The sequence below is a fragment of the Suncus etruscus genome, chromosome 7 (assembly GCF_024139225.1).
Source record: "Suncus etruscus isolate mSunEtr1 chromosome 7, mSunEtr1.pri.cur, whole genome shotgun sequence".
Classification (NCBI taxonomy): domain Eukaryota; kingdom Metazoa; phylum Chordata; class Mammalia; order Eulipotyphla; family Soricidae; genus Suncus; species Suncus etruscus.
This window is the reverse complement of record NC_064854.1, coordinates 121442432-121466016: the sequence shown is the minus strand read 5'-3', so window position 1 is coordinate 121466016 and position 23585 is coordinate 121442432. Positions and strand designations below refer to the sequence as shown.

The 23585-nt window shown below is 56.3% G+C and overlaps 1 protein-coding gene across 1 annotated transcript; it reads left to right on the top strand.

Annotated features, from left to right (window-relative positions):
* The first annotated feature begins 697 nt into the window (after positions 1–697).
* Positions 698–23308, top strand: PLXNB1 (plexin B1). Its single transcript, XM_049777293.1, has 37 exons — positions 698–940; positions 2226–3338; positions 5084–5266; positions 5495–5623; positions 5706–5806; positions 5958–6090; positions 6326–6482; positions 6674–6782; positions 6862–6970; positions 7386–8072; positions 8249–8371; positions 8516–8638; positions 9037–9130; positions 9213–9385; positions 9501–9652; positions 11100–11205; positions 11386–11522; positions 11672–11848; positions 12026–12197; positions 12371–12610; positions 13131–13307; positions 13387–13535; positions 15410–15510; positions 16065–16282; positions 16491–16669; positions 16828–16894; positions 17079–17225; positions 18474–18642; positions 18849–18952; positions 19030–19114; positions 19283–19455; positions 19543–19703; positions 19808–19955; positions 21249–21313; positions 21434–21509; positions 21880–21954; positions 22565–23308. The coding sequence occupies exons 2-37, from the start codon at positions 2232–2234 to the stop codon at positions 22667–22669; spliced, it is 6411 nt and encodes a 2136-aa protein (XP_049633250.1). The 5' UTR covers positions 698–940; positions 2226–2231; the 3' UTR covers positions 22670–23308.
* Positions 23309–23585: the final 277 nt, after the last annotated feature.

The window sequence follows — 23585 nt, the reverse complement described above, 5'->3', positions numbered from 1 at the left end:
GGAGAGCAGGCACCTACCCATCTTGGGAGTACCTGGGGGGTGGCGGGTGTGTAGTGGAGGGTCGTGATGTCTCCAGAACTCCCCCACCCCTCCACACAGCCACCCTGCATCCTGGTTCTGCTCTGACCTGCAGGAGAGGAAATAGCAAGCGATGACCTGGCCTCCACCACCCTCTAGGATTTAGGGCTCGCCCCAGGGAAGTGTGTGCATGAGTGTCCCAGTGCAGGGGGCGGGGGTGTGTCTGCAGGGCGTGGAAGGAGCCTCATGGGGCTCTGCATGTGTGTGAGTGGGGCCCGAGTGTGTCTCTGGGTGGCAGCACAGAGGAACTCTGCATGTATCTGTGATCTGTGCGTAGGGCAGCGCCCATGCGTGTGCATGCAGGACAGTGCTGGGGACGCTTCTGGGAGCTTGGGGGTAGGGATGGAGGTGGGGTGCGGAGCATGTCCTTGCTTTTGGGCCCTGGCAGGTCAGGCTGGGACAGCCTGTGTATGTGTAGGGCCTGCCCTCAGACGCCTCCATTAGGCTGAGTTGGAGCAGAGGGTCAAAATGGGAGTATGCTGGGGAAAGGGGCGAGGGGCTGCCCCTGCAGAGTGGGAGGGTCAGGGAGGGGGTGGGGGCTGCTAGCTAGCCACAGGCCCTGTCCTAGCTGCCCTTTCCCAGGCCCTGCTGAGGCCTGACTCCTTTGCCCTCCCCCTTGCTGTGTGGGCTCTGAGGAGGCGTCCCCTGTGGAATGTGTTTGGTGGACGAAGGCCAGGCTGGGCCCCATTCCACCGACAGGCTGGGCAGGAGGGAGGGGGTACCTTTGTGCTGCCTGCACGATGGGGAGTCCGGGGCTCCCACATGCCTGCAGCCCAGCCCCTCGCTTCATGCTCTGCTTTTCTCCCTGGCCAGGTGACTTCGTGTAGGTCATGCGGTTGACTTCTCGAGCCAGTCCTGCCAGGTGAGCCTGACCTCAGCATCCTGGATCAGTGCTTCTCTCACCTCTGCTGAGTGATCTCCGAGGTGGGGTCCAGCCTGAAAGGCCCCGGGCCTGATGGCTTTTCTCTCCTGCTTCCCTTTATTTGTGGGCTCTACACTAGTTATTCTGGATCCCACCCTGACCTTCGAGACCCCTCACTTAGTCCCTATGGGGCTCTGAACATGGGAGGGCATCTTGGGTCCCTCCTCTCTTGGTTCTTTCTCCCTCTGAAAAAAAATTCAGGGCCAGGAGATGACTCCAAGGTGGAACCAGCATTTGGGCTGTCAAAGCCCCTAGTCAGATCCCTAGCACCTTACAATGCCTTGAGCACTGCTATGGTGCGTGGTCCTAGAATAAAGTAGAGGGACTAGAATGTGCAGTGGGTAGGCACTTGACTTGCACGTAACCTGACCTGGTTCGATCCTACCATCCTATATGGTCCCACAAACCTGCCAGGAGTGACCCCTGAGTGCATAGCCAGAAGTAGCACCTGATGAGGCCAGAGAGATAACATGGAGGTAGGGTATTTGCCTTACATGCAGAAGGACAGTGGTTCAAATCCCAGCATCTCATATGGTCCCCTGAGCCTGCCAGGAGCGATTTCTGAGCATAGAGCCAGGAGTAACCCCTGAGTACCGCCTGGTGTGACTCCAAAAGCCAAAAAGAACAAAAAACAAAAAAAAAGAAGTAACACCTGAGCACTGCCAGGTGTGACCCAAAACCCAAAAAGCAAGCAAACAAACAAACAAACAAGAAAAGGGGCCGGAGAGATAGCATAGCAGTAGAGATTTGCCTTGCATGTGGCCAATCCAGGACGGACTGGTTCAGTTCCTGCCGTTCCATATGTGTGCGCCACTGGGTGTGGTCTAAAAACCTAAAAAGAAAAAAGAAAAACAAAACAAAACAAGAAAAAAATAGAAACCAGTGTCATGCAGAGGGGCTTCTTCCTCCTGGGGTGTGTGCCAGCCCCTTGTTCCTGCCACTTGCTCTGCTGCTCCTGTTCATTCTGGGATGGACAGTTTCTGGCATCTGCCCCTCTGACCCTGAGATGATGCAGGGCCATGTTCCCGAGAGAAATATCCTTGCAGAACGTGGGCAGTGGGGAAGTTTCCAGAGAGTATGGATTACAGGTTATTCCAACCACCACTTCCTTGTCAACCCCACCCTTCTTAGTTCACCAGGGCTAGATGAGGCTTTTTGGCAGGGTCCCAGCCATGTTCCTCATCAGGCAGTCCCCTGAAACCCTCTCTACCTTTCTCCCTGCCAGGTGACCATGTCTGCCCTTGGCCCAGCTCTCCTCCAGGCACTCTGGGCCGGCTGGGTCCTCAGCCTGCAGCCCTTGCCACCGCCAACCTCTTTCACTCCCAATGGAACGACTCTGCAGCACCTAGCTCAGGACCCCGACACAGGCACCCTCTACCTGGGGGCCACCAACTTCCTGTTCCAGCTTAGCCCTGGGCTGCAGCTAGAGGCCACGGTGTCCACTGGGCCTGTGCTGGACAGCAGGGACTGCCTGCCCCCTGTCATGCCTGACGAGTGTCCCCAGGCCCAGCCTACCAACAACCTGAACCAGCTGCTCCTGGTGAGCCCGGGGGCCCTGGTGGTGTGCGGAAGTGTGCACCAGGGGGTCTGTGAGCAAAGGCACCTGGGGCAGCTTGGGCAAGTGCTGCTCCGGCCTGACCGTCCTGGGGACATGCAGTACGTGGCTGCCAATGACCCTGCTGTCAGCACAGTGGGTTTGGTAGCCCAGGGCCCGGCAGGGGAGCCTCTCCTCTTTGTGGGACGGGGATACACCAGCCGGGGTGTGGGAGGCGGTATTCCGCCCATCACCACCCGGACCCTGAGGCCACTGGACCCCCAAGCCGTCTTCTCCTACGAGGAGACAGCCAAGCTGGCAGTGGGTCGCCTGTCTGAGTACAGCCACCATTTCGTGAGCGCCTTTGCGCGAGGAGCCAATGCCTACTTCTTGTTCCTGCGCCGTGACCTCCAAGAACAGTCCCGGGCCTTCCGGGCCTACGTGTCACGAGTGTGCCTGCGGGACCAGCACTACTACTCCTATGTGGAACTACCACTGGCCTGCCAGGGTGGTTATGAGCTGATCCAGGCTGCGGCTGTGGCCAGGTCTGCCGAGGACGCCCACGGGGAGGTGCTGTTTGCGGCCTTCTCTTCAGCTGCACCCTCAACTGTGGGCCGGCCCCCCTCTGCCGTGTCGGGGGCATCTGGGGCTTCTGCCCTCTGTGCCTTCCCCCTGGACGAGCTGGACCGCCTGGCCAACCGTACCCGGGATGCCTGTTACACACACGAAGGACGAGCGGAGGACGGGACCGAGGTGGCCTACATTGAGTATGATGTCAACTCAGACTGCGCACAGCTGCCCGTGGTGAGTGCTCACTGCCCTGCCAAGCAGTCCCCTGGTCTCTGGGCTCAGCGTGTGGTTGGTGGTTGGGACTTAGAAGAGACCCTTAGGGGCCATAGAGATAGCATGGAGGTAAGGCCTTTACCTTGCTGCAGAAGGACGGTGATTTGAATCAGGAGTAGTCCCTGAGCACTGCCCGATGTGACCCAAAATAAAAAAATAAATAAAAGAAGAAGAAGAAGAGAACCTTAGTGCCAGAGTGGCATCCAGGGTGCAGAGAGGTGCAAAGTGATGTGGAAGTGGCATTAAGGGGGAAACTTTTATAGAGATGCATTGAGAGAGTTTTGAGGTTCTGCCAGTGGTCCTCAAACTTTTAAAACAGGGGGCCAGTTCACTGTCCCTCAGACCCTTGGAGGGCCGGACTATAGTGAAAACAAAAACTATGAACAAATTCCTATGCACGCTGCATATATCTTATTTTGAAGTGAAGAAACAAAACGGGAACAAATACAATATGTGGCCTGCGGGCCATAGTTTGAGGACCACTGTATGGCACTGTAGTTCAGAATGTGTAGGGAGGATCAGGAAGTGAGATTGAAAACCTTGGGCTGGAGATGGTAGATGGGAAAATACTTACCTTTCATTCCAACCCCAATTAAAAAAAAAATCCCCCCTTGGACTGGAGTGATATCTCAACAGATATCACTTGCCTTGCACATAGCCGCTGAGCCTGGTTCAATCACAGGTATCCCATGTGGTCCCCTGAGCCTGCCAGGAGTGATTTCTGAACGCAGAGCCAGGAGTAACCTGAGAGCTGTGGGGTGTGGCCCGGAAACAAAACAAAACAAAAATTCCCCAGCAGTGCTTATGACTCTTAAGCACCACTGGGTATGACCCAACCCTGCCTTCCCCCACCTCCCCCCAATAATCAAAACAATGTGGCAAAGGTGAGACCTATTTTATTTAGGTCCTTGAACAGGAGAGGTGGTAGGTTTGAGACATTGTTTGACTCTGAACTCAGGATGGGGGGACAGTCTGAGAGAGGACTACTGGAGGAAGCTGAGTGCAGACACTCAGCTCCTGGCTGGGAATTGGGCAGGGCAGGGTACAGCCTTTCGTATCCCCAGGTGGGGATAAGAAAAGGGGAAGTGCTGCTGGACTTCCTCTCTCTATGGCAGGGCTCAGGATGTGGCTATGGAGGCTATGCCAGGAGGAGGTTGTCTAGAGACCTGGAGGGTAGAGGATGGGGGTTACGTTACCCCAGGACAGTGGTCAGCAACCTTTTTTTTCAACTGAGCCAAATCTCACCAAAACCACGACTAAAAATTTTTTTTTTTGGTTTTTGGGCCACACCCGTTTGACGCTCAGGGGTTACTCCTGGCTATGTGCTCAGAAATCGCCCCTGGCTTGGGGGGACCATATGGGACGCCGGGGGATCGAACCGCGGTCCGTTCTTGGCTAGCGCTTGTAAGGCAGACACCTTACCTCTAGCGCCACCTTCCCGGCCCCGACTAAAATTTATTTTGAGAGGCGCGCACTGACAGAGGTTAGGAGCAGAGTCCTGACTCCTGGAGCGGCCGCCCGGCACACAGAAGAGCCCAATTAAAAGTGTCAAGAGCCACATGTGGCTCGAGAGCCGCAGGTTGCCGACCACTGCCCCAGGAGACCCAGCTATGCAGGGCTATTTGAGGAGAGCTGGCAGAGGGGAAGCAGTTGTCCAAGGAGGACAGGCCAGGGAGATGGGCCTGACTGATGTTTGGGGCCTGCAGGATACCTTGGATGCTTATCCGTGTGGCTCAGACCATACCCCGAGCCCCATGGCCAGCCGGGTTCCACTGGAAGCCACGCCAGTTCTGGAGTGGCCAGGGGTCCAGCTGACAGCTGTGGCGGTCACCACGGAGGATGGTCACACCATTGCTTTCCTGGGTGATAGCCAAGGGCAGCTGCACAGGGTGAGTGCCTAGGAAGCTCATGCTCTTCCAGGTTCTTCAGCACAGAGGCTGCTGGGACCGACCCGGTGGTAATCTGTATGCACCATGGAGCTGTCATGTATCTTCCCTTGGTCTCCCTAGGGCTGAGTGGGGTTGACCTGTGGAACCTTCACCCCCAGTCATTACTCCCAGAGCGGGGAGAGGGTGGCCGTGACCTTAGGGTTCAGAGCTCATGGCTTCTGGCTTTAGGTCTACCTGGGCCCTGGGAGCGACGGCCATCCATACTCCACCCAGATCATCCAGCAGGGCTCTGCAGTGAGCAGGGACCTCACCTTTGATGGGGCCTTGGAGCACCTGTACGTCATGACCCAGAACACTGTGAGTGGCGGGCATCTGTAGGGAGTATGTCTGCCTCAGCCTCTGGTGCTCCATCTTCAACCTTACGTCCCTGCTGTCCCAGCTTCTCAAGGTTCCTGTGGCCTCTTGCACCCAGCACCAGGACTGCGAGTCTTGCCTTGCTCACCGGGACCCTTACTGCGGATGGTGTGTGCTCCTGGGCAGGTTCGTGTGCACCTCTCGCCCTCACCCTGGATGCCCACATCCACACTGGCCTCCTTGCCATGCCAGGGCAGACCCTGGGGCTGTGGGTTCATTCCCCTGCATTCTGCTGTGATTCTTTCGGGTGCCAGGTGGATGTCACTGTTGTCTGCAGGTGCACCCGCCGTGCTGAGTGCTCGAGGGGCCAGGACCCCGAGCCTTGGCTTTGGAGCTTCCAGCCTGAGCAGGGCTGTCTGCGTGTGGTAGCTGTGAGTCCTGCCAACATCAGCCGAGAAGAGAAGCGGGAGGTTAGGGGCCCTGCTGCGGAAGGGAGGGTCTGAGCATGGGGCTGGATGTGGGGGTTTGGTTGTCAGGAGCATGAAATATCACATGGCCCCCCCCAACTGGCCACTTCTCTGGACTTTGCTTTTTCCATCTGCTGCTAACACAAGCCAGCAGGTGTTTGTGAAGGCCAGACATCCCTGGGTGTCCCCAAATGCCACTTGTAGTTTGTGGCCCAAGCCCTTCCCATCCTCTTGACAGGTCTTCCTGTCGGTGCCTGACCTGCCATCCCTGAGGCCTGAGGAATCATATTCCTGCCACTTTGGGGAATTACGGAGCGAGGCCCTGCTGACGGGCTCAGGCGTGATGTGCTTTTCCCCAGAACCGAATGATACCCAAGCGCTGCCCAGAGGAGCCGGTGGGTGAGAGAAGGGGACCTGGGAGCCCCATCCTCTCCCACATGGCACTGAAGCATAGGGGGTGGGCTGAACCCTGACATCCTTTGCCTTGTGTTTGGAAAGCTGCTCCCCCAACCTGGTGCCCCCTTCCCTGCAGGGTACTGACTCCACTCTGGTCCTGAGCTGCCCCCCCACTCTTGCCCCCTTGCAGACCACATCGTGGTGAGCGTGGAGCTAAGACTCGGCTCCGTCCTGATCACTCAGGCCCCCCTCACTTTCTACGACTGTGCGGCTGTCACTGACCTCCGCCCTTCGGCACCGTAAGTCTCTCCCCTCACCCTGGCCCCGGGCCCCCAGCTTCCCCTTTGGGACCCCTGCCCATGGCTGTGCTCCATGCAGGTGCCAGGCCTGCGTGAGCAGCCGCTGGGGGTGTAACTGGTGTGTCTGGGAGCACCTATGCACGCACAAGGACACTTGTGACACTGGGCCCATGATAGTGAGCCAACAGGTGAGTGTTCCCCAATCGGGCCACATGGGGCAGGGGTGAGGACTAACCCTCATGAGGGTCTCTCTGATGGCCGGGGTCAGTGCCAGCTGCACATGGGAGGCTCCGTTCTAGCACCAGAGCAGTGTGGGAAGGACTCACTGCAGAAGGTGCCTGTCCTATCTCTTGTGTCTCTGGGGGTTCGTGTAGCAGAGAGGCCAGACAGGCTAGGCCTAGAGCCTCCCACCCCCCCACCCCCAGCACAGAGGCCCTGGAGCCTGCGTCCATCCCTTGCTCCTCTGGAGAATTAACGGGCCGTTTTTGTTTCTCTTTTCCTTCGTCTCCTTTCCTCTAAACATGCTCTTTGCCTACCTGCCTCCTGGTCCCCTGCCTGCCTGCTGAGTGGTTCTTCCTGTCTTCCTCTGCCACCCCCCCTCAGAGCCTGCTTCTCTCTCCAACACCTCCAGCAAGGGGGCCTCCCACCCTCTTCCCACCCACAGTACTCCCGGCCATAGGCATCCCCTCTCCTGACACCCTTCTTGAGGAGCCCGGAGCTCCTTACCCCACGGCCACCTCAGATGTGCTCCCTGAGACGGAGCCTTCCCTGCTCAGTCCCTGGGGGCCTTGGGCAGGTCCTGGCCCCCCACCTACCTCAGCCTCCTCAGTATCACCTCTCCATGAAGAAACACCCCCTCCGAGCACCCCCGATAGGCTTGCAACCGCTGACCCGGCCCCCCTTGACTCTGAACCCATGACCGTCTCAGAGGATCTTTTGGGCCCTTCCCCCTTGCCCTCCACCGAGGCCACACCGCCTCCGGCCCTTGCAGACCCCAGCTCTGAGGCTCTTCCCTCTGCAGTACTCCTGGATCTGCCCCCCGGCACTGCTCCCACCACCACTTTCCCAGGGGCCACAGGCTCCCCCAAGCCCGCTCTGGACTGGCTCTTGAGAGAAGGCGGCGAGCTGCCCGAGGCGGACGAGTGGCTGGGGGGTGATGCGCCCGCCTTCTCCACTTCCACCCCCCTCTCAGGTGATGGAGACTCGGCCGAGCATGAGGGCCTCCCCGCCCCTCTCTTCCTCCTGTCCAGCCTCGACCACCAGCACGACAGCCTGGGGCTCTGGGAGCTGGTGAGGCCCAGCCCTGAAAGGAGCCTCAGTGGCGGGCAAGGCCCGAGCAGCCCTTGCCCCTTCTGGCATTTGTGCCTGGGAAGGACCGAGGGGCCGGGTTGGGTGCGCAGCCCCTGGGGGTTCTGCACGGTTGGCGGGGTGGGCTCCACAGACTGCCTTTCTCTTGGTGTCTGCAGAAGGAGGTGAGCTGGGGTGCGAGTGCCTGCCCTTGTGTGGAGCGTGTCCAGGGCTCTGCGCTGCTGCCCGTCAGAGTGGAGCGGGAAGTGCAGCTCTTGGGCAGGAACCTGCGTCTCCTGCAGGTGAGAGTGGCCAGCTCAAAGGCAGGGGACAGGTTCCAGGGAGTGGGAGGGCTCAGGCAGGCCTCAGTCCCCATCGGGGGGCTGTGTTGGGGCTCTGCTGGAGACCCTCAACTCAACCCAACTCTTGCCTCTGCCTCTGCCCAGGACATCCCAGGAGACAACGAATGTGTGCTGGAGCTGGAAGGTCGCGAGGTGGTCGTAGGTGCCCTTGTCCAGTGCGAGCCACCTCCGGATACCTTGTGCCGTGTGACGTGCCAGCAGCACCAGGTGTAGACCTCAAGCGTCCCCAGGAGGGGCAGGGGTGCGCTGGCCGCAAGCTGTCTTCCACACCAAGCCCTGACTTTGAGGGAATCTCTGGACCCACTTCCCACCTCTGACCTCATGCCCTGTGGGTTCCTGGCATGTCATCTTGGCCTCTTACCCTGTGGCTCATGGGACCCTACTTTGGTCCTTTTTCTAGCTCTGTGTCCCCAGAAGTTCTGAGTAGCTCAGACTGCTGACCCATGATTCCTGGCACCCAACTCTGACTTCTGACCTTGTAACCCTCACAACTAGGCATTTGGATGCTTACTCTGACCACTTCTCCTCAAAACTTTGTCCCAATACCCACACCGCCCCCCAGCCCGAGCCTAGATCTCACCCCTCTCCCCGTTTCCCATCTCCAGCTCAGCTATGAGACTGTACAGCCAGAGCTCCAGGTGGGGATTTTTCTGCGCCGGGCGGGCCATCTGCGCATGGACAGTGCCGATGGATTGCATGGTGAGGCCTTGAGGCTGCTGGGGTGCTGGGTGGCAAGGTTTCTCCAGGCTGACCTCTTACATCATCTCTTGTTACCCCCCAGTGGTGCTATATGACTGTTCCGTGGGACACGGGGACTGCAGCCGCTGCCAGACAGCCACACCCCACTACGATTGTGTTTGGTGCAAGGGGCTGCATCCACGGTGCGAAGCGAGGGAGGCCTGTGGCGAGGCTGAGTCCGTGGCTACCCAGTGCCCTGCGCCCCTCATCCACATGGTGCGTTGGAATGCCGGTGCTGCTCTTCCATACTGCCCAGTCTAAGGTCCAGCGGTGGGCGGTTTGGGGCTGTCTCTCCAGGCTGCCCAGGTGAGAAGTTTCTGTACTGAAACAGGTGGAGCCATTGACTGGACCTGTGGACGGAGGCACCCGGGTCACCATCAGGGGCTCCAACCTGGGCCAACACGTTCATGATGTGCAGGACACAGTCAGGGTAGCCGGAGTGCCCTGTGCTGTCAGCGCTCAGGAGTACGAGGTCTCTAGCAGGTAAGACAGCTCTGTACTCTTTTTTTTTTTTTTGTCTTGGCTCCATCCCAGGCCCTGGAGCACCTCACTTGCAGGCCCCTGCGCCTGGTTCCTGGCACACTTTCCAAGTGCCCATGGGTGGAGTCGGAATAACAGTTGTCACAGGTGCCTACCCCTCTCTCACAAGCTCTGTCTGGGTGGGCTGTGCATAAGCAGAGACTGGTCTCATACCTGCCAAGTGCCAGTTTACCCCCCACTTCTGTCCCCACCCCTGAATCAATTGGGGTCTCCTCCATTTGGCTATATGCAACGTAGGTGCCTTAGCTCTTATACTATCTCTCTAGTCCCTAGAAGTTCTGTTTTAAGCAAGACTCTGCCAGAGCATGTGGTTTTGCTGACACGCATTAGACCAAGCGCTTTAGCTGACTGTACAGACGGTGATTGATTCTAGCACCAAGAGACAGAAGTGATGAAAATACATTCTGGCGGAAACCTCCCGCCCATTCACACATCACTTGTCCTATTTTCTCGGCTTTTGGCAGTGACCAGGACACTGTCTGTGGGGACTCAGCAATGCAGCTTCACATGCTGGAAGTCAGCTTGCTCTATGCATCTTTTTTCTCTGGTTAATATCCAGAATTTTCTTAGATGGTTCACTTTCTTTCCCAGTCGCTCCCAAAAGACTCTTGGGGGCGGTTTTTCAGGAGCAGATCTTGACTCTTTTTTTTTTTTTCACTAATAATATCGTTTTTTGGGCGTGGGGTTGGGTCACACTGAGCTGATGCTCAGGGGTCACTCCTGGCTCTGCACTCAGAAATCCCTCCTGGCAGGCTCGGGGGACCCTATGGGATGCTGGGAGTCAAACTCGGGTTGTCCTGGGTTGGCCGCGTGCAAGGCAAATGCCCTACCACTGTGCTATCACTCCAGCCCCATCTCCCTAATAATATCTTTATAAGCACCATGGTAGTGCTTACGGGGTGCTGTGCACACAGTGCTGGCTGCTTATTAATATCAATGGCTCAGGCCCAGAGAGATAGCACGGCGGTGTTTGCCTTGCAAGGAGCCGATCCAGAACCAAAGGTGGTTGGTTCGAATCCTGGTGTCCCATATGGTCCCCCGTGCTTGCCAGGAGCTATTTCTGAGCAGATAGCCAGGAGTAACCCTTGAGCACCACCGGGTGTGGCCCAAAAACCAAAAAAAAAAAAAAAATACATATATCAATGGCTCACCCTAGTCCCAGCTGCATAGGGCCTTTGCATCATGCAAAGGACAAATTCCTTCTCATTCTATCACTCTGGGGTTGGATTTGAAGGAAAGTACATACATTGATTCCCAGATGTCATGTACTCCTGGGATACCCTAAAAGTGTTCCCAAGTGAGAGGAGCTTTGTCAGTCTCCAGGGGGCAGGAGGGAGCAATCAGGCCAGTAGGCTGCTGCTTATCACCCTAACCTGCCTTGTGTCCACAGCCTTGTATGCATCACAGAGGCCAGTATGGAGGAGGTAGCAGGCACTGTGACAGTTGAGGTGCCAGGAAGAGGACGCGGTGTCTCAGAGCACAGCTTTTCTTACCAGGTGCCTGTATGACCCGCTCCCCCCATCTGCAGGCAGGCCTCTCTGGTTGTTGCTGCCAGTCCATTGGGCTGTGCCTCCCCCGCAAGCACCCCACCTGCAAGCTTCCCTATCTGCCTCGGCCTCCTTCTGCCTCTGTTTCTGACCTTACGCCTGTCTGCTCTCCCATCCCTAATCCCTTAGGACCCAAAGGTGCAGTCCATCTTCCCAGCCCGAGGCCCCAGAGCAGGGGGTACCCGCCTCACCCTGCATGGCTCCAAGCTCCTGACGGGGCGGCCTGAGGATATCCGAGTGGTAGTTGGAGAGCAGCCTTGTCACCTGTGAGGAGGGTGTCTTCCTGTGAACTTCGTGTGGGCTGGGGCAGGCGCTGGGGAAAGGAGAGAGAGGGGAGAGCAGTTGGATGCCGAGGGGAGTGAATGAGGCCTGCATCCCTCTGGTCCAACCTGGCCTCCTTTCCGCACTCCCTCAGGCTGCCCGAGCAGCAGGCCGAACAACTGCACTGTGAGACCAGCCCACACCCTGTACCCGCCACCTTCCCTGTGTCTGTGTGGTTTGGGGGCGCTGAGCGGAAGCTTCTACACAGCCAGTTTGAGTATACACCAGACCCCAACGTCACCTCTGCTGGACCTGCCAAGAGTTTCCTCAGGTGTGTGGCAGGGAGGTCAGATGGCTTCAGCAAGTGTATGTGGCGACCCTGAATGCTATGTTGTCCCCTAGAATGGGAGCGTGTGGCTTGGGGTGAGGGGCTCTACTAACCCCGTGGGGATGAAGCTTTCGAGCCTCGTTTACGGGGACCATGAATGGCTTCTGGTTTGTGTTTCAGTGGAGGACGTGAGGTGTGGGTTCGTGGACAGAATTTAGATGTGGTACAGAAACCGAGAATGACTGTGACTGCGACCCCAAGAACACCGGGGCCTAGCCAGGGGCTTGAGCGAAGGCGCCGTGTGATCCCTGAGACTGCCTGCCCTGTGGGAGCCTCCTGCGGCCTTCAGCAAGTAGGACCCTCATGGGCACCTCCTGCTGGCCTGGGCCAGCTGCTACCCACTTTGCTAGACCCAATTTATGTGCAGCTGTGGGCAGCTGGTTATCAAAGAAGCCTCTCCCTGTCTTTGTGGGACCCTCTTCGAGCTCACTTGCCTCCATTAACCCTCTCCTCTCCCCGTTCTAGTTTGAGGGACCATGCCATGTAAACTCCTCTCAGTTGATCACCTGCCGAACGCCTGCTCTCTCGAGCATGCCTGAACCTGGGTTTCGCGTGGAGTTTATCCTGGACAACCTGGTCTTTGACTTCGCAACATTGAACCCCATGCCCTTCTCCTATGAGTTGGACCCCACTCTGCAATATCTCAACCCCGAGGACTCCACCGTACCTTTCCGGCACAAGCCTGGAAGCGTGCTCTCTGTGGAGGTATGGCTCTAACTTGGATGGGGAAGGCCCCCACCACACCCTGCTGCCAGTGACTAAGAGGGCCTGAAGGCAGGCAGAGCAGGGCACAGGCCCAAGGGGCCTGGCCTGGCACACCTGGTGGGAGGTTGACCACTTGCCTGGTGGCCTGGGTCCTGCCACTCTAAATAGTATGCAACATCTGGGCTTCTTGGTGTAGTGTGGGTTGTGGACTTGTGGCTGATGTCTGTGAGAGAGCTGACTCATGGGGACACCTAGTGAGCTCTCTGGAAGGCCTCAGGGAGACAATTTGTCTTCACCTCTGACTGGTGACTGGGAAGATTCAAATGTTCCGTGTTTCTAGCTGGAGAAGTAAAGAATTGAGGAAGGACAGGGCAGGCCACGGGGTCACTAGAGGGCACCATGGAAACATAAGGGAAGAGTCGCTGAGGAGGCATCAGCTCTGTTCCTGTGGCTGGGGCTCACTTCTGGGGAAATAGGATACCCTTTGGGAAGCATCCTGAATGTGACCCCATTGTTCCAGGGGGAGAACCTGGATCTTGCCATGTCCAAGGAAGAGGTGGTGGCCATGATAGGGGATGGGCCCTGCGTGGTGAAGACTCTAACTCGGCACCATCTGTACTGTGAGCCCCCCGTGGAGCAGCCCTTGCCCCGGAACCACAATCTCCGGGAGGCCCCTGACGCCTTGCCCGAGTTCACGGTCAGTGGGGCAAGCACCAGGCTGGGCCCAGCCATAGGTATGTGTGTGGATTCTTGCTCAGAGCTGGTTCTGCCTGCAGGTACAAATGGGGAACCTATACTTCTCCCTGGGCCAAGTGCAATATGACGGCGAGAGCCCCGTGGCGTTTCCTATGGCGGCCCAGGTGGGCTTGGGCGTGGGCACTTCCCTCCTGGCTCTGGCTGTCATCGTCATTGTCCTCATGTACAGGTGTGTGCAGCCCCAGGGGACTAGACTGGGGTAGGTAGTGGGGTGTGGTTGGATTGGGAAGGGGCAGTTAGATCAGAGGTTAGTAATTGTAGGGAGGATGTATTTTAGCTCAGTGCCTGGGTTACTCTTAGGGGTGTTCAAAGAATCCTGCAGTGTTGGGGATCAAAGCTTGTGTTCCAGCTCTGGCTCAACAAAATTTTTTTTTCTTAGTGAAGCAAGATGGTTTTTGTTGCTTTTGGGGGCTTACTCCTGATTCTGTCCTCCAGAATCACTCTTGGCAGGCTCAGGGTACCATATAGGGTGCCAGGAATCAAACCTGGAGCAGTTAGTTGTGTCCAAGGCAAACTCACTATCTACTGTGCTATTTCTCTGGCCCAGAAAAAAAAATTTTTTTGGAGGGGGTCACACATGGCAGCACTCAGGGGTTACTCCTGGCTCTATGCTCAGAAATTGCTCCTGGCAGGCTCAGGGACCATATGGGATGCCGGGATTCGAACCATCGACCTTCTGCATGAAAGGCAAACGCCTTACCTCCATGCTATCTCTCCGGTCCCCAGAAAAATGATTTTTATTGAACAAAACTTCCTTAGAAAGCAATGGGGGGGGGGGCCGGAGAGATAGCACAGCGGCGTTTGCCTTGCAAGCAGCCGATCCAGAACCAAAGGTGGCTGGTTCGAATCCCGGTGTCCCATATGGTCCCCCGTGCCTGCCAGGAGCTGTTTCTGAGCAGATAGCCAGGAGTAACCCCTGAGCAATGCCGGGTGTGGCCCAAAAACCAAAAAAAAAAAAAAAAGTAATGGGGGGGGGACCCAGAGTAACCAGGAGTAACCCCTGAGCACTGACGAGTGTGACCCAAACACCAAAACCCCAAAAAAAAAAAAAAAGTAATTAGGGGAGAGAAAGAAATAAAGTAAATGTTCAAGGGAGAACACAGGCCCCTCTAGAGTAAAAAAGCAGAGAGATACAGGCATGCAAGATACAAGGGAGAAGAGGGGCTTAAAGAGCCAGCCCAGACAATGATTTAAAAAACTGGATGGGGGCCAGAGAAATAGCACAGCGGTAGGATGTTTGCCTTGCAAGTGGCTGACCCAGGACCAACAATGGTTCAAGTCCCGGCATCCCATATGGTTCCCTGAACTTGCCAGGAGAGATTTCTGATCAGAGAGCCAGGCGTAACCCCTGAGCGCTGCCGGGTGTGGCCCTAAAACAAAACAAAAAAAAATTAAAAAATAAAAAAGAACTGGGGGGCTGGAGGGATAGCACAGCAGATAGGGACAAATAAAATCAATTAAATTAAAAAATAAACAAGAACTAAAGAATGACATTTTTTGGCTTTGTGGGCCAGGTAGTCTCTCTCAGTTTTAACCACTCAGTTCTGTCAGGGGCAAGAACTGTTACACATACCATGAAATACGTGGCCATAGTTGTGTTCCAACAAAACTTTGTAGTTTTTTATTTGGGGGGGGGGCTATACCTGGTGGTGCTCAGGAGTTACTCCTGGCTCTTCACTCAGAAATCATTCCTGACAGGCTCTGGGGACCATATGGGATTCCGGGGATTGAATAAGGGTCAGTTACATTCAAGGCAGAATCCCTAGCTGCTGTGCAACCAGCCTCCACAAAGCTTTGTTTCTAAGACAGGCTGCCAGCCAGATTGGCCAGTGGTAGTTTTGGGGCCAAGCTCTTAGGCTAGACAAACAGGCAGGAATGTCATGCTTGGGCTAGGACATGGGAAGTTTCGTTGGGCTAGTCCTTATCCTAGCTGCTTTTAGGTGTACTACCTGATGAGGTCAGGGTGAGGAAGTTTGGCTGCCTAGGCCAGGGACAAGGGCACTGAGTGATATCCTTCCCCTTTCCAAACATGACACCGAACAGGAGGAAGAGCAAGCAGGCTCTTCGGGACTATAAGAAGGTTCAGATCCAGCTGGAGAATCTGGAGAGCAGCGTACGTGACCGCTGTAAGAAGGAGTTCACAGGTGAGGCTGCAGAGAATGAGTCTTTTGTTTGTTTGTTTGTTTTGAGTCACACCTGGCAGTGCTCAGGGGTTCCTCCTGGCTTTACGCTCAGAAATCGCCCCTGGCAGGTTCGGGGGACCCATGTGGGATGCCGGGATTTGAACCACCATCCTTCAGCATGCAAGGCAAATGCCTTATCTCCATGCTATCTCTCTGGCCCCAGGACATGAGTCTTGGACCAGGATTAAGGCCTTGCATTGGGGCTGGAGAGGTAACACAGTGGTAGGGCATTTGCCTTGCACGGAGCTGACCCAGGACGGACCTGGGTTTAATTCCCTGCATTTTATATGGTCCCCTGGGCCTGCCAGGAGTAACCCCTGAGTGCCACCGGATGTGGCCACCCCCCAAAAAAAACCCCAAATAAAAAAAGACCTTGTATCGACTAATTCCATCCCTGGCACTACATGGTCCCCTGAACACTGTGCAGGGAGGAACCCCCAAACACTGCCAGGTGTGGCCTGAACTGATCCGTGACATGGAATCTGAGCCCAGGCCCGTCCTCTTCTGGTTACCAGACCTCATGACCGAGATGACTGATCTCACCAGCGACCTTCTGGGCAGCGGCATTCCCTTCCTCGACTATAAGGTGTATGCCGAGAGGGTCTTCTTTCCTGGGCACCAGGAGTCGCCTTTGCACCGGGACCTGGGTGTTCCTGAGAGCAGGAGACATACTGTGGAACAAGGGCTGGGACAACTCTCCAACTTGCTCAACAGCAAGCTCTTCCTCACCAAGGTACTACTGGACACTCCTGATCCATCCACACAGCTCCACCCAGATCCCACCCCCCCACTCTGGGCCTGCCCATCTGTGGGCTGTCCCGGCTCCACCCACTCTGGCCTTACCCCAAAGTTGGCCTGGTCTGCCCCGCCCACCACGCCCTGCCCCTTCCCTCCCATTGACTGACTGGCCCTGCCCACCCCTCTGTCTTCCCTGGTGCCAGTTTATCCACACCCTGGAGAGTCAACGCACTTTCTCTGCTCGGGATCGGGCCTACGTGGCATCTCTGCTTACTGTGGCTCTGCATGGGAAGCTTGAATACTTCACCGATATTCTCCGAACCCTGCTCAGTGACCTTGTGGCCCAGTATGTGGCCAAGAACCCCAAGCTAATGCTGCGCAGGTCTGTGAGACTGTCAGAAACTGGAGGGGGGGCTTGTTTGTGGTGTCCAGCTAGAACCAGGGGTCAAATTTGAGATCTGGACACCGCAGGATAGAGAGCCTATTGCTATGCTACTCGTTGACACCCCCCCCCCCCAACTCTTCTTCCTATCTCTGCAGGACAGAGACTGTAGTGGAGAAGCTGCTCACTAACTGGATGTCCATCTGCCTCTATACTTTTGTCAGGGTGAGGAAGCAGAGTTTTGGGGACAAGAGAGGGGCAGGGCTCTGAGCATGCATCAGACTTTGTGCACCTGCCCAACTCATCCTCCATCATTCAGGCCTTCTGCAAACAACAACTTCCTGTCCCTTCCCCAGTGTGGGTCAGATCCCGAAGGCCTCTGACCTCTGACCCCCTGCCATGCCCACAGGATTCAGTAGGGGAGCCTCTGTACATGCTCTTCCGAGGAATTAAGCATCAAGTGGACAAGGGCCCTGTGGACAGCGTGACGGGCAAAGCCAAATACACTCTGAATGACAACCGCCTGCTCAGGGAGGATGTGGAGTACCGTCCCCTGGTGAGGGAGAGTGCATGCATATGTGGGTGTGTGTGCGTGAGCATGAGTGTTTCTCTGCATACATGTGTGCGTTCATGCACATAAGTGAGGGGAAGGGGAGGGTATGTATGATTGTGGGGCTGTGTCAGTAACTGGACAGAGCCAGCCTGTCCTCACTGTACCAGGACTGTGGTTCCCTGATGTCCTGCCAGGGAGGCAATTATTATACCCACCACATGGGAATTCCCACTCCACCCCCTTCCGCCCATCGCTTCCCTCTGGGTTAGGCCTTTCTGTGGAGTTTGGTGACCAGGTGCCCTGAGAGAATGTGCTGCTTGGGCTCCTGGTTGAGGCTGGCAGGTCTCCCTCAGGGAGGGGCAGGGCTTTGACCATGCAGCATCAGATCCGGTGCAATTTGTGCGCCTGCCCAACTCATCCTCCATCATCTAGGCTTTCTGCAACCCTACCCCAGTGTTGGTCAGATCCCGTTAGGCCTCTGACCTCTGACCCCCCTGCTTGGCCCTGACTGCGTGCCATACCCACAGGACTCAGTAGGGGAGTAGGATCCATTGACCAGAACTGGAGATTCCAGTGACAAGGACCTTCTGGCATTTCTTTTTCTTGCCATTCACCCTGTATGGATGGTTGCTGGTATACTGTGCTCAATGCTAGCATATAGGGAGAAGACCATGGGAGGGAGGGTGGGAGCAGATGAAGAAATAATAATTAGGGCATGAGGGGCTGCAGAGATAGCACAGCAGTAGGGTGTTTGCCTTGCAAGTGGCTGGCCTAGGACTGACTTTGTTTCGAATCCCGACATCCCATTTGGTCCCACGTGCCTACCAGGAGCACAGAGCCAGGAGTTACCCCTGAGCACTGCCAGGTGTGGCCCCAAAACCAAAATAATAATAATAATTAGGGCATGTTTGGTGCTTGTAGATCAGAGGTCAGAGACACCAAGGCACTGGCTTTTCTGTGTCTTGTTCCTGTTCTTGGCCTGGGTCTTGGTCATCTTAAGAATGGTGAGATCGGGCCCGGAGAGATAGCACAGTGGCGTTTGCCTTGCAAGCAGCCAATCCAGGACCAAAGGTGGTTGGTTCGAATCCCGGTGTCCCATATGGTCCCCCGTGCCTGCCAGGAGCTATTTCTGAGCAGACAGCCAGGAGTAACCCCTGAGCACCGCCGGGTGTGGCCCAAAAACCAAAAAAAAAAAGAAAATAAAAAAAACAAGAATGGTGTGATCCTTGACCGACTGTGTGTCCTGTGCAGACCCTGAACGCACTCTCATCTGTGGGGCCTGGGACAGGAGAGGCCCAGGGTGTGCCTGTGAAGGTCCTGGACTGTGACACCATCTCGCAGGCCAAGGAGAAGATGCTAGACCAGCTGTATAAAGGCGTGCCCCTCACTCAGCGGCCAGACTCTCGAACCCTGGATGTTGGTGAGGGTGGCCAGGAGGCTGGGTGGGGCTGGGCTGGTGTCACACCAAGGGGAGGGGGCAGGCACAGTCTCTAGAGTCTCTATCAGGGTGCCTTCCTGCCTGGCCAGGAGCCTCCACACCCCATCTTGGGTGAGGCAGGATGAGGCTGCCACTGGGAAGAGATGCCGGCTCTGTGCCGTCCTCTCAGCATCACCTTCCCCTGGCAGAGTGGCGTTCTGGGGTGGCCGGACATCTCATTCTTTCCGACGAGGATGTGACTTCTGAAGTCCAGGGTCTGTGGAGGCGCCTGAACACTCTGCAGCATTATAAGGTGGGTGGGGAGGGCAGGAGGAGTGGGATGGCAGGGCAGCTGGAACTGACGCAGAGATCACCAGTGACTGTTAGCAGGTCCCGGATGGAGCAACAGTGGCCCTCGTCCCCTGCCTCACCAAGCACGCTCTCCGAGAAAACCAGGATTATGTCCCTGGAGAAAGTGAGTATATATATGTCTGGTTCCCAGGATGGCCAGATGATTCCCAGGATGTCTGGATGGACTTGTATACTTGTATCTGCTTTCCCCACACCCAAAGATGCTTCTCTTGGACCTTCCCATGCCCTGGGGTCCCTGCTGAGGGGTGATGAGATGTGGATCCTCCAACAGGAACTCCAATGCTGGAGGATGTGGATGAAGGGGGCATCCGGTCCTGGCATCTGGTGAAGCCAAGCGAGGAGCCAGAGCCCCCAAGGCCTCGAAGAGGCAGCCTGCGGGGTGGAGAGAGAGAGCGTGCCAAGGCCATCCCCGAGATCTACCTAACCCGACTGCTATCCATGAAGGTGCGACTGAGGACCTTCCTGGGGCTCCTGGGGCAGATATCCAGGTCCCCTGGCTCAGTGCATCTATTCTGTGCCCTCTCTTTGCAGGGCACGCTGCAGAAGTTTGTGGACGACCTGTTCCAGGTGATTCTCAGCACTAGCCACCCGGTGCCTCTCGCTGTGAAGTACTTCTTCGACCTGCTCGACGAGCAGGCCCAGCAACACGGCATCTCTGACCAGGACACAGTCCACATCTGGAAGACCAACAGGTGGGGCTAGGGTGGGTTTGAGTGGGCCAGACCTCCCCCCCGCCCCCCGGCTCTTCTCTCCCCACCTCAATGCATGCTCACCAGCCCACGGCTCCTGCCCACAGCCTACCCCTGAGGTTCTGGATCAACATAATCAAAAACCCGCAGTTCGTGTTCGATGTGCAGACATCCGACAACATGGACGCCGTGCTGCTGGTCATCGCACAGACCTTCATGGACGCCTGCACCCTGGCCGACCACAAGCTGGGCCGGGTGAGTGCAGTCTTTTCTGGTCAAGGAGAGGAGCTCAAGCAGGACCCTGACTGCCTTGGTCTCTGTGCCACCTGGAAGGTGGTGAGACCTCAGTGTGCTGGGGCTAGCCAGGCAGGGACATTGGTGCTTCCTCACAGCGGGTGACCTGGCCAGTGCCTGTAGCTGCAGTGAAGGGGCAGGAGGCTGGAGCTACTTGGGGACGGTCCACCCTGAGGCGGGGGTGAGGAGGGTGGGTGCCACACAAGGCTTGGGAATATATGGTGCCACTGCAGTGTGAGGGCATCCTGAGACGAAGCTGTGTTTCTTTTATTTTGGGGGGAGGGTTATACTCAGCAGCGCTCAGGTGTTACTCCTGGCTCTGTGGCTTGGGGGACCATATGGGATGCCAGGGACCGAGCCTGGGTCTGTCCAGTATAAGCAACCTGCAAGGCAAACTCCCTACCGCTGTTATTGCTCTGGCCCCAAATCTGTGTTTCTTAGGACCAGCAGGACCAGGTGCAGATTAGGACACAAGAGCAGGGCAACTGCAAATGGGAGTGAGGGAGGTCGCTCACAGCGACCTGCAGCCCTTCCACTATGGCAGGTGCAGACTAGGAGGAGAGAGGCTGGGGTGGGTCCCAAAGGCAGACCTGGAATCTGGTGGGGTCTACCTGCCTGAGCTGGAGTTATGGGGAACCCAGCTGGCAAGGAGCACCAAGTGGAAATCTGGGCGTGGCAGCTTGGAATGGGGCTGAGTTAGTACACAGTCAGCCAAGAAAGTCCTCATGATAGATAACAGTCCAGCCTTTGTTTGATTTAGGGCAACACCTAGATGTCACTGTGGTGCTCTGGATACCCTGTAGGGCTGGATCCTTGCTGAAGGCTTGATATGATCTAGAGCCACAGACATTGTCCCCTAGGGCTATCCCCTAGATAGCCACAGGCACTGGACATTGACGGAGTGGAATGGAATGAGGAAGGAGTGGAGAACCCCTATAGAAGGAAATGTATTTCAGTTGAATTTCCACATTTTAGTTGTCCCAGGATTGTAGAGTTCCAGGGATTTTAGGCTCTTGGAGTGTTTTGGGATTTGGATTTTGGCAGTGTTTAGAGGCCATCCTGGCTTGATGACTAAACATGGATCCAGGGTATGAAAGAGAGCTGGGGATTGAAGTTGGGTCTCTTCTTAAGTTGTTCTTTCAACCTTGGGACTTTTAGTTTCATACACAAAACCCTTTTGGAAAATACTTAGACCCCTGACATATTCTCACCCTTCTTTTCTCTTTTTTTCCTCTTCACTGCTCTGCCACTCAGGACTCCCCCATCAACAAGCTCCTATATGCCCGAGACATTCCCCGTTACAAGCAGATGGTGGAAAGGTACAGGCGAGCTGGTGGCTGTGTGGGACTGGTGGACTGGGGCCTGCAGTTGGTGTCTGAGGGTGGGCTGGGGGCAGAGTGGCAACTGTTTCCTCACTGGCTCGTCCCCATCTCTGGCAGGTACTATGCAGACATCAGACAGACCATCCCTGCCAGTGATCAGGAGATGAACTCCATCCTGGCTGAACTGTCCCGGGTAAGGCCTCCCCCTCTGGCTCCTGTGGGCACTTGCTGGGTTGAGAGATCCGGGGCAGTGAGCGATCCCTGGGATGTGGGCTCAGGAATGGCTTGTTTGAGAGCAGCATAGAGTTGGGTCATCCTGTCACCATAGCTGCTGTCATTTCTGAGGTGACAGAACTGGAGCCTGCAAAGGAAAGGCAGGTTCGGGGCTCTTATCAGGGAGGCCCTTTGGCTCTTTCCTGGCCCCACATGAGCCGCTGGTCTGGGTTTCCTGCTTGGGGAAGGAATTCTGCTTCTCACAGGTCCTGGCCCTCATCTCCTTGTCCCTGGCTTCCTGTGGAATGTGGCAGAACCCTTTATCTCTCTCCTGTCTTCTTTCTCCCTAGAACTATTCTGGAGACCTCGGGGCACGAGTGGCCCTCCATGAACTCTACAAATATATCAACAAGTACTATGACCAGGTAGGGCAAACCTGGGGCCCTGACAGGGTAAGGAGTGAAGTTGGCAGAGTGAGGCCCTAGGAGGGACTAGGGCATCTGAGTAAAGTTCTTACAACTTTGTTTTTTTTAAATCTTTATTTAGGGGCCAGAGAAATAACATGGAGGTAGGGCATTTGCCTGGCATACAGAAGGGCGATGGTTCGAATCCAGCATCCCATATGGTCCCCTGAGTCTGCCAGGAGCAATTTCTGAGCATAGAGCCAGGAGCGACCCCTGAGCACTTTCGGGTGTGACCCAAAAACAAAAAAACAAAACAAAACAAAATCTTTATTTATTGACTGGTCAGTGGTTACTCCTGGATCTGCGCTCAGAAATTGCTCCTGGCAGGCTAGAGGGACCATATGGGATGCCCGGAATCGAATTGGGTCCCTCCTGGGTCAGCTGTATGCAAGGCAAACACCCCACCACTGTGCTATCTCTCCAGCCCCACCCCCCAAGTTCTTAGAACTTTAAGACCCCATTATTGCCCAGTGAGGGAGGCATTCCCCAGGGCTTCTGGGGGTCCTCTGTTGGAGTCTGAAACAAAGCCAGTGCAGGCACAGTGCCCAACAGCTTGGCCCCTGCCTTTCAGATCATCACTGCCCTGGAAGAGGACGGCACAGCCCAGAAAATGCAGCTGGGTTATCGGCTCCAGCAGATCGCAGCTGCTGTGGAGAACAAGGTCACGGATCTATAGCAACCTGGAGCTGCCTGCCTTTGCCTCAGCCCCAAGATGGCCGTGGCAGTGCGAGGAGTGGAGAGACGCCTCCGTAGATGCTGTAGCGCCTGCGAGCAGTTAGTGGAGGTGCCCCAGGCCCTGGTGCCACTAGCCTGGCCCAATGGATGTGCCTGTGGACGCAGGGCCTGGAGGCCAACGAGGGGCGGCCCGGTCTGCTCCCCTAACTCATTGGCCCTTGTGGGACTGTTTTCTGGGTGGTATCAGTTGTGGGAAGACGGAGACTAAGGGCTCCCAGGAGTGGCTGGCGGGGCCTCCGGAACTTGGGGAGTCGGTACGGTCCCACACACTGGCCGTGGCCCATGGGGACCCGGCCAGGAGGAAGAGGAGAAGTAGGAGAGAGCCTCTTCTGACCACTTCCTAACCTTGACCTCTGACCTCAGTCTAGCTGCCTCCGGCCTCACTGCTGCCACGCTCCTGGGTCTGAGAAATGGACGCATTTTCGAGGATGCCACAAACAGACCCCTCAGCAGGTGGCTATCCCAAGGGGGGGTGGTCACCCTGCCTTCCAGGGTGTCGGGCACCTGCTGTAGGGAGGCGGGGTGCTCAGGGCTCAGGTGGCCCCACTGACACAGCTCCTCATTAAAGAATGACACACTGTGTGGTGTGTGGTACGTGGGCGCAGCTCAGCCCTCCCCCGTGCAAGGGGCATCTGTGTCTGGAAGACCTGGGTGAGGGGGAGCAAATCAGCAGCTGGGGGTGTCTCCTGGTCCCCTTGTCAGTCTCCATGCTGCTTGAATGGCTGGATTCTCCTCAGCTCCTGGGTGAAGTGCTGGGTCAGAGCTGTGAAGAAAGTGAGAGTCAAACAAAAAACAAAAAAGAGAAAAGAGAAAGTGAGAGTCCATGCAAGAAGGAGCTGGGAAGAAGCCCTACGGGA

Excerpts from the sequence above, each read along its gene's own strand:
- PLXNB1 (XM_049777293.1), top strand. The coding sequence starts at position 2,232 with ATGTCTGCCCTTGGCCCAGCTCTCCTCCAGGCACTCTGGGCCGGCTGG. Across the intron at positions 6,783-6,861 it reads GACCTCCGCCCTTCGGCACC|GTGCCAGGCCTGCGTGAGCA; the intron begins GTAAGTCTCTCC and ends TGCTCCATGCAG. Across the intron at positions 19,456-19,542 it reads CCCGACTGCTATCCATGAAG|GGCACGCTGCAGAAGTTTGT; the intron begins GTGCGACTGAGG and ends CTCTCTTTGCAG.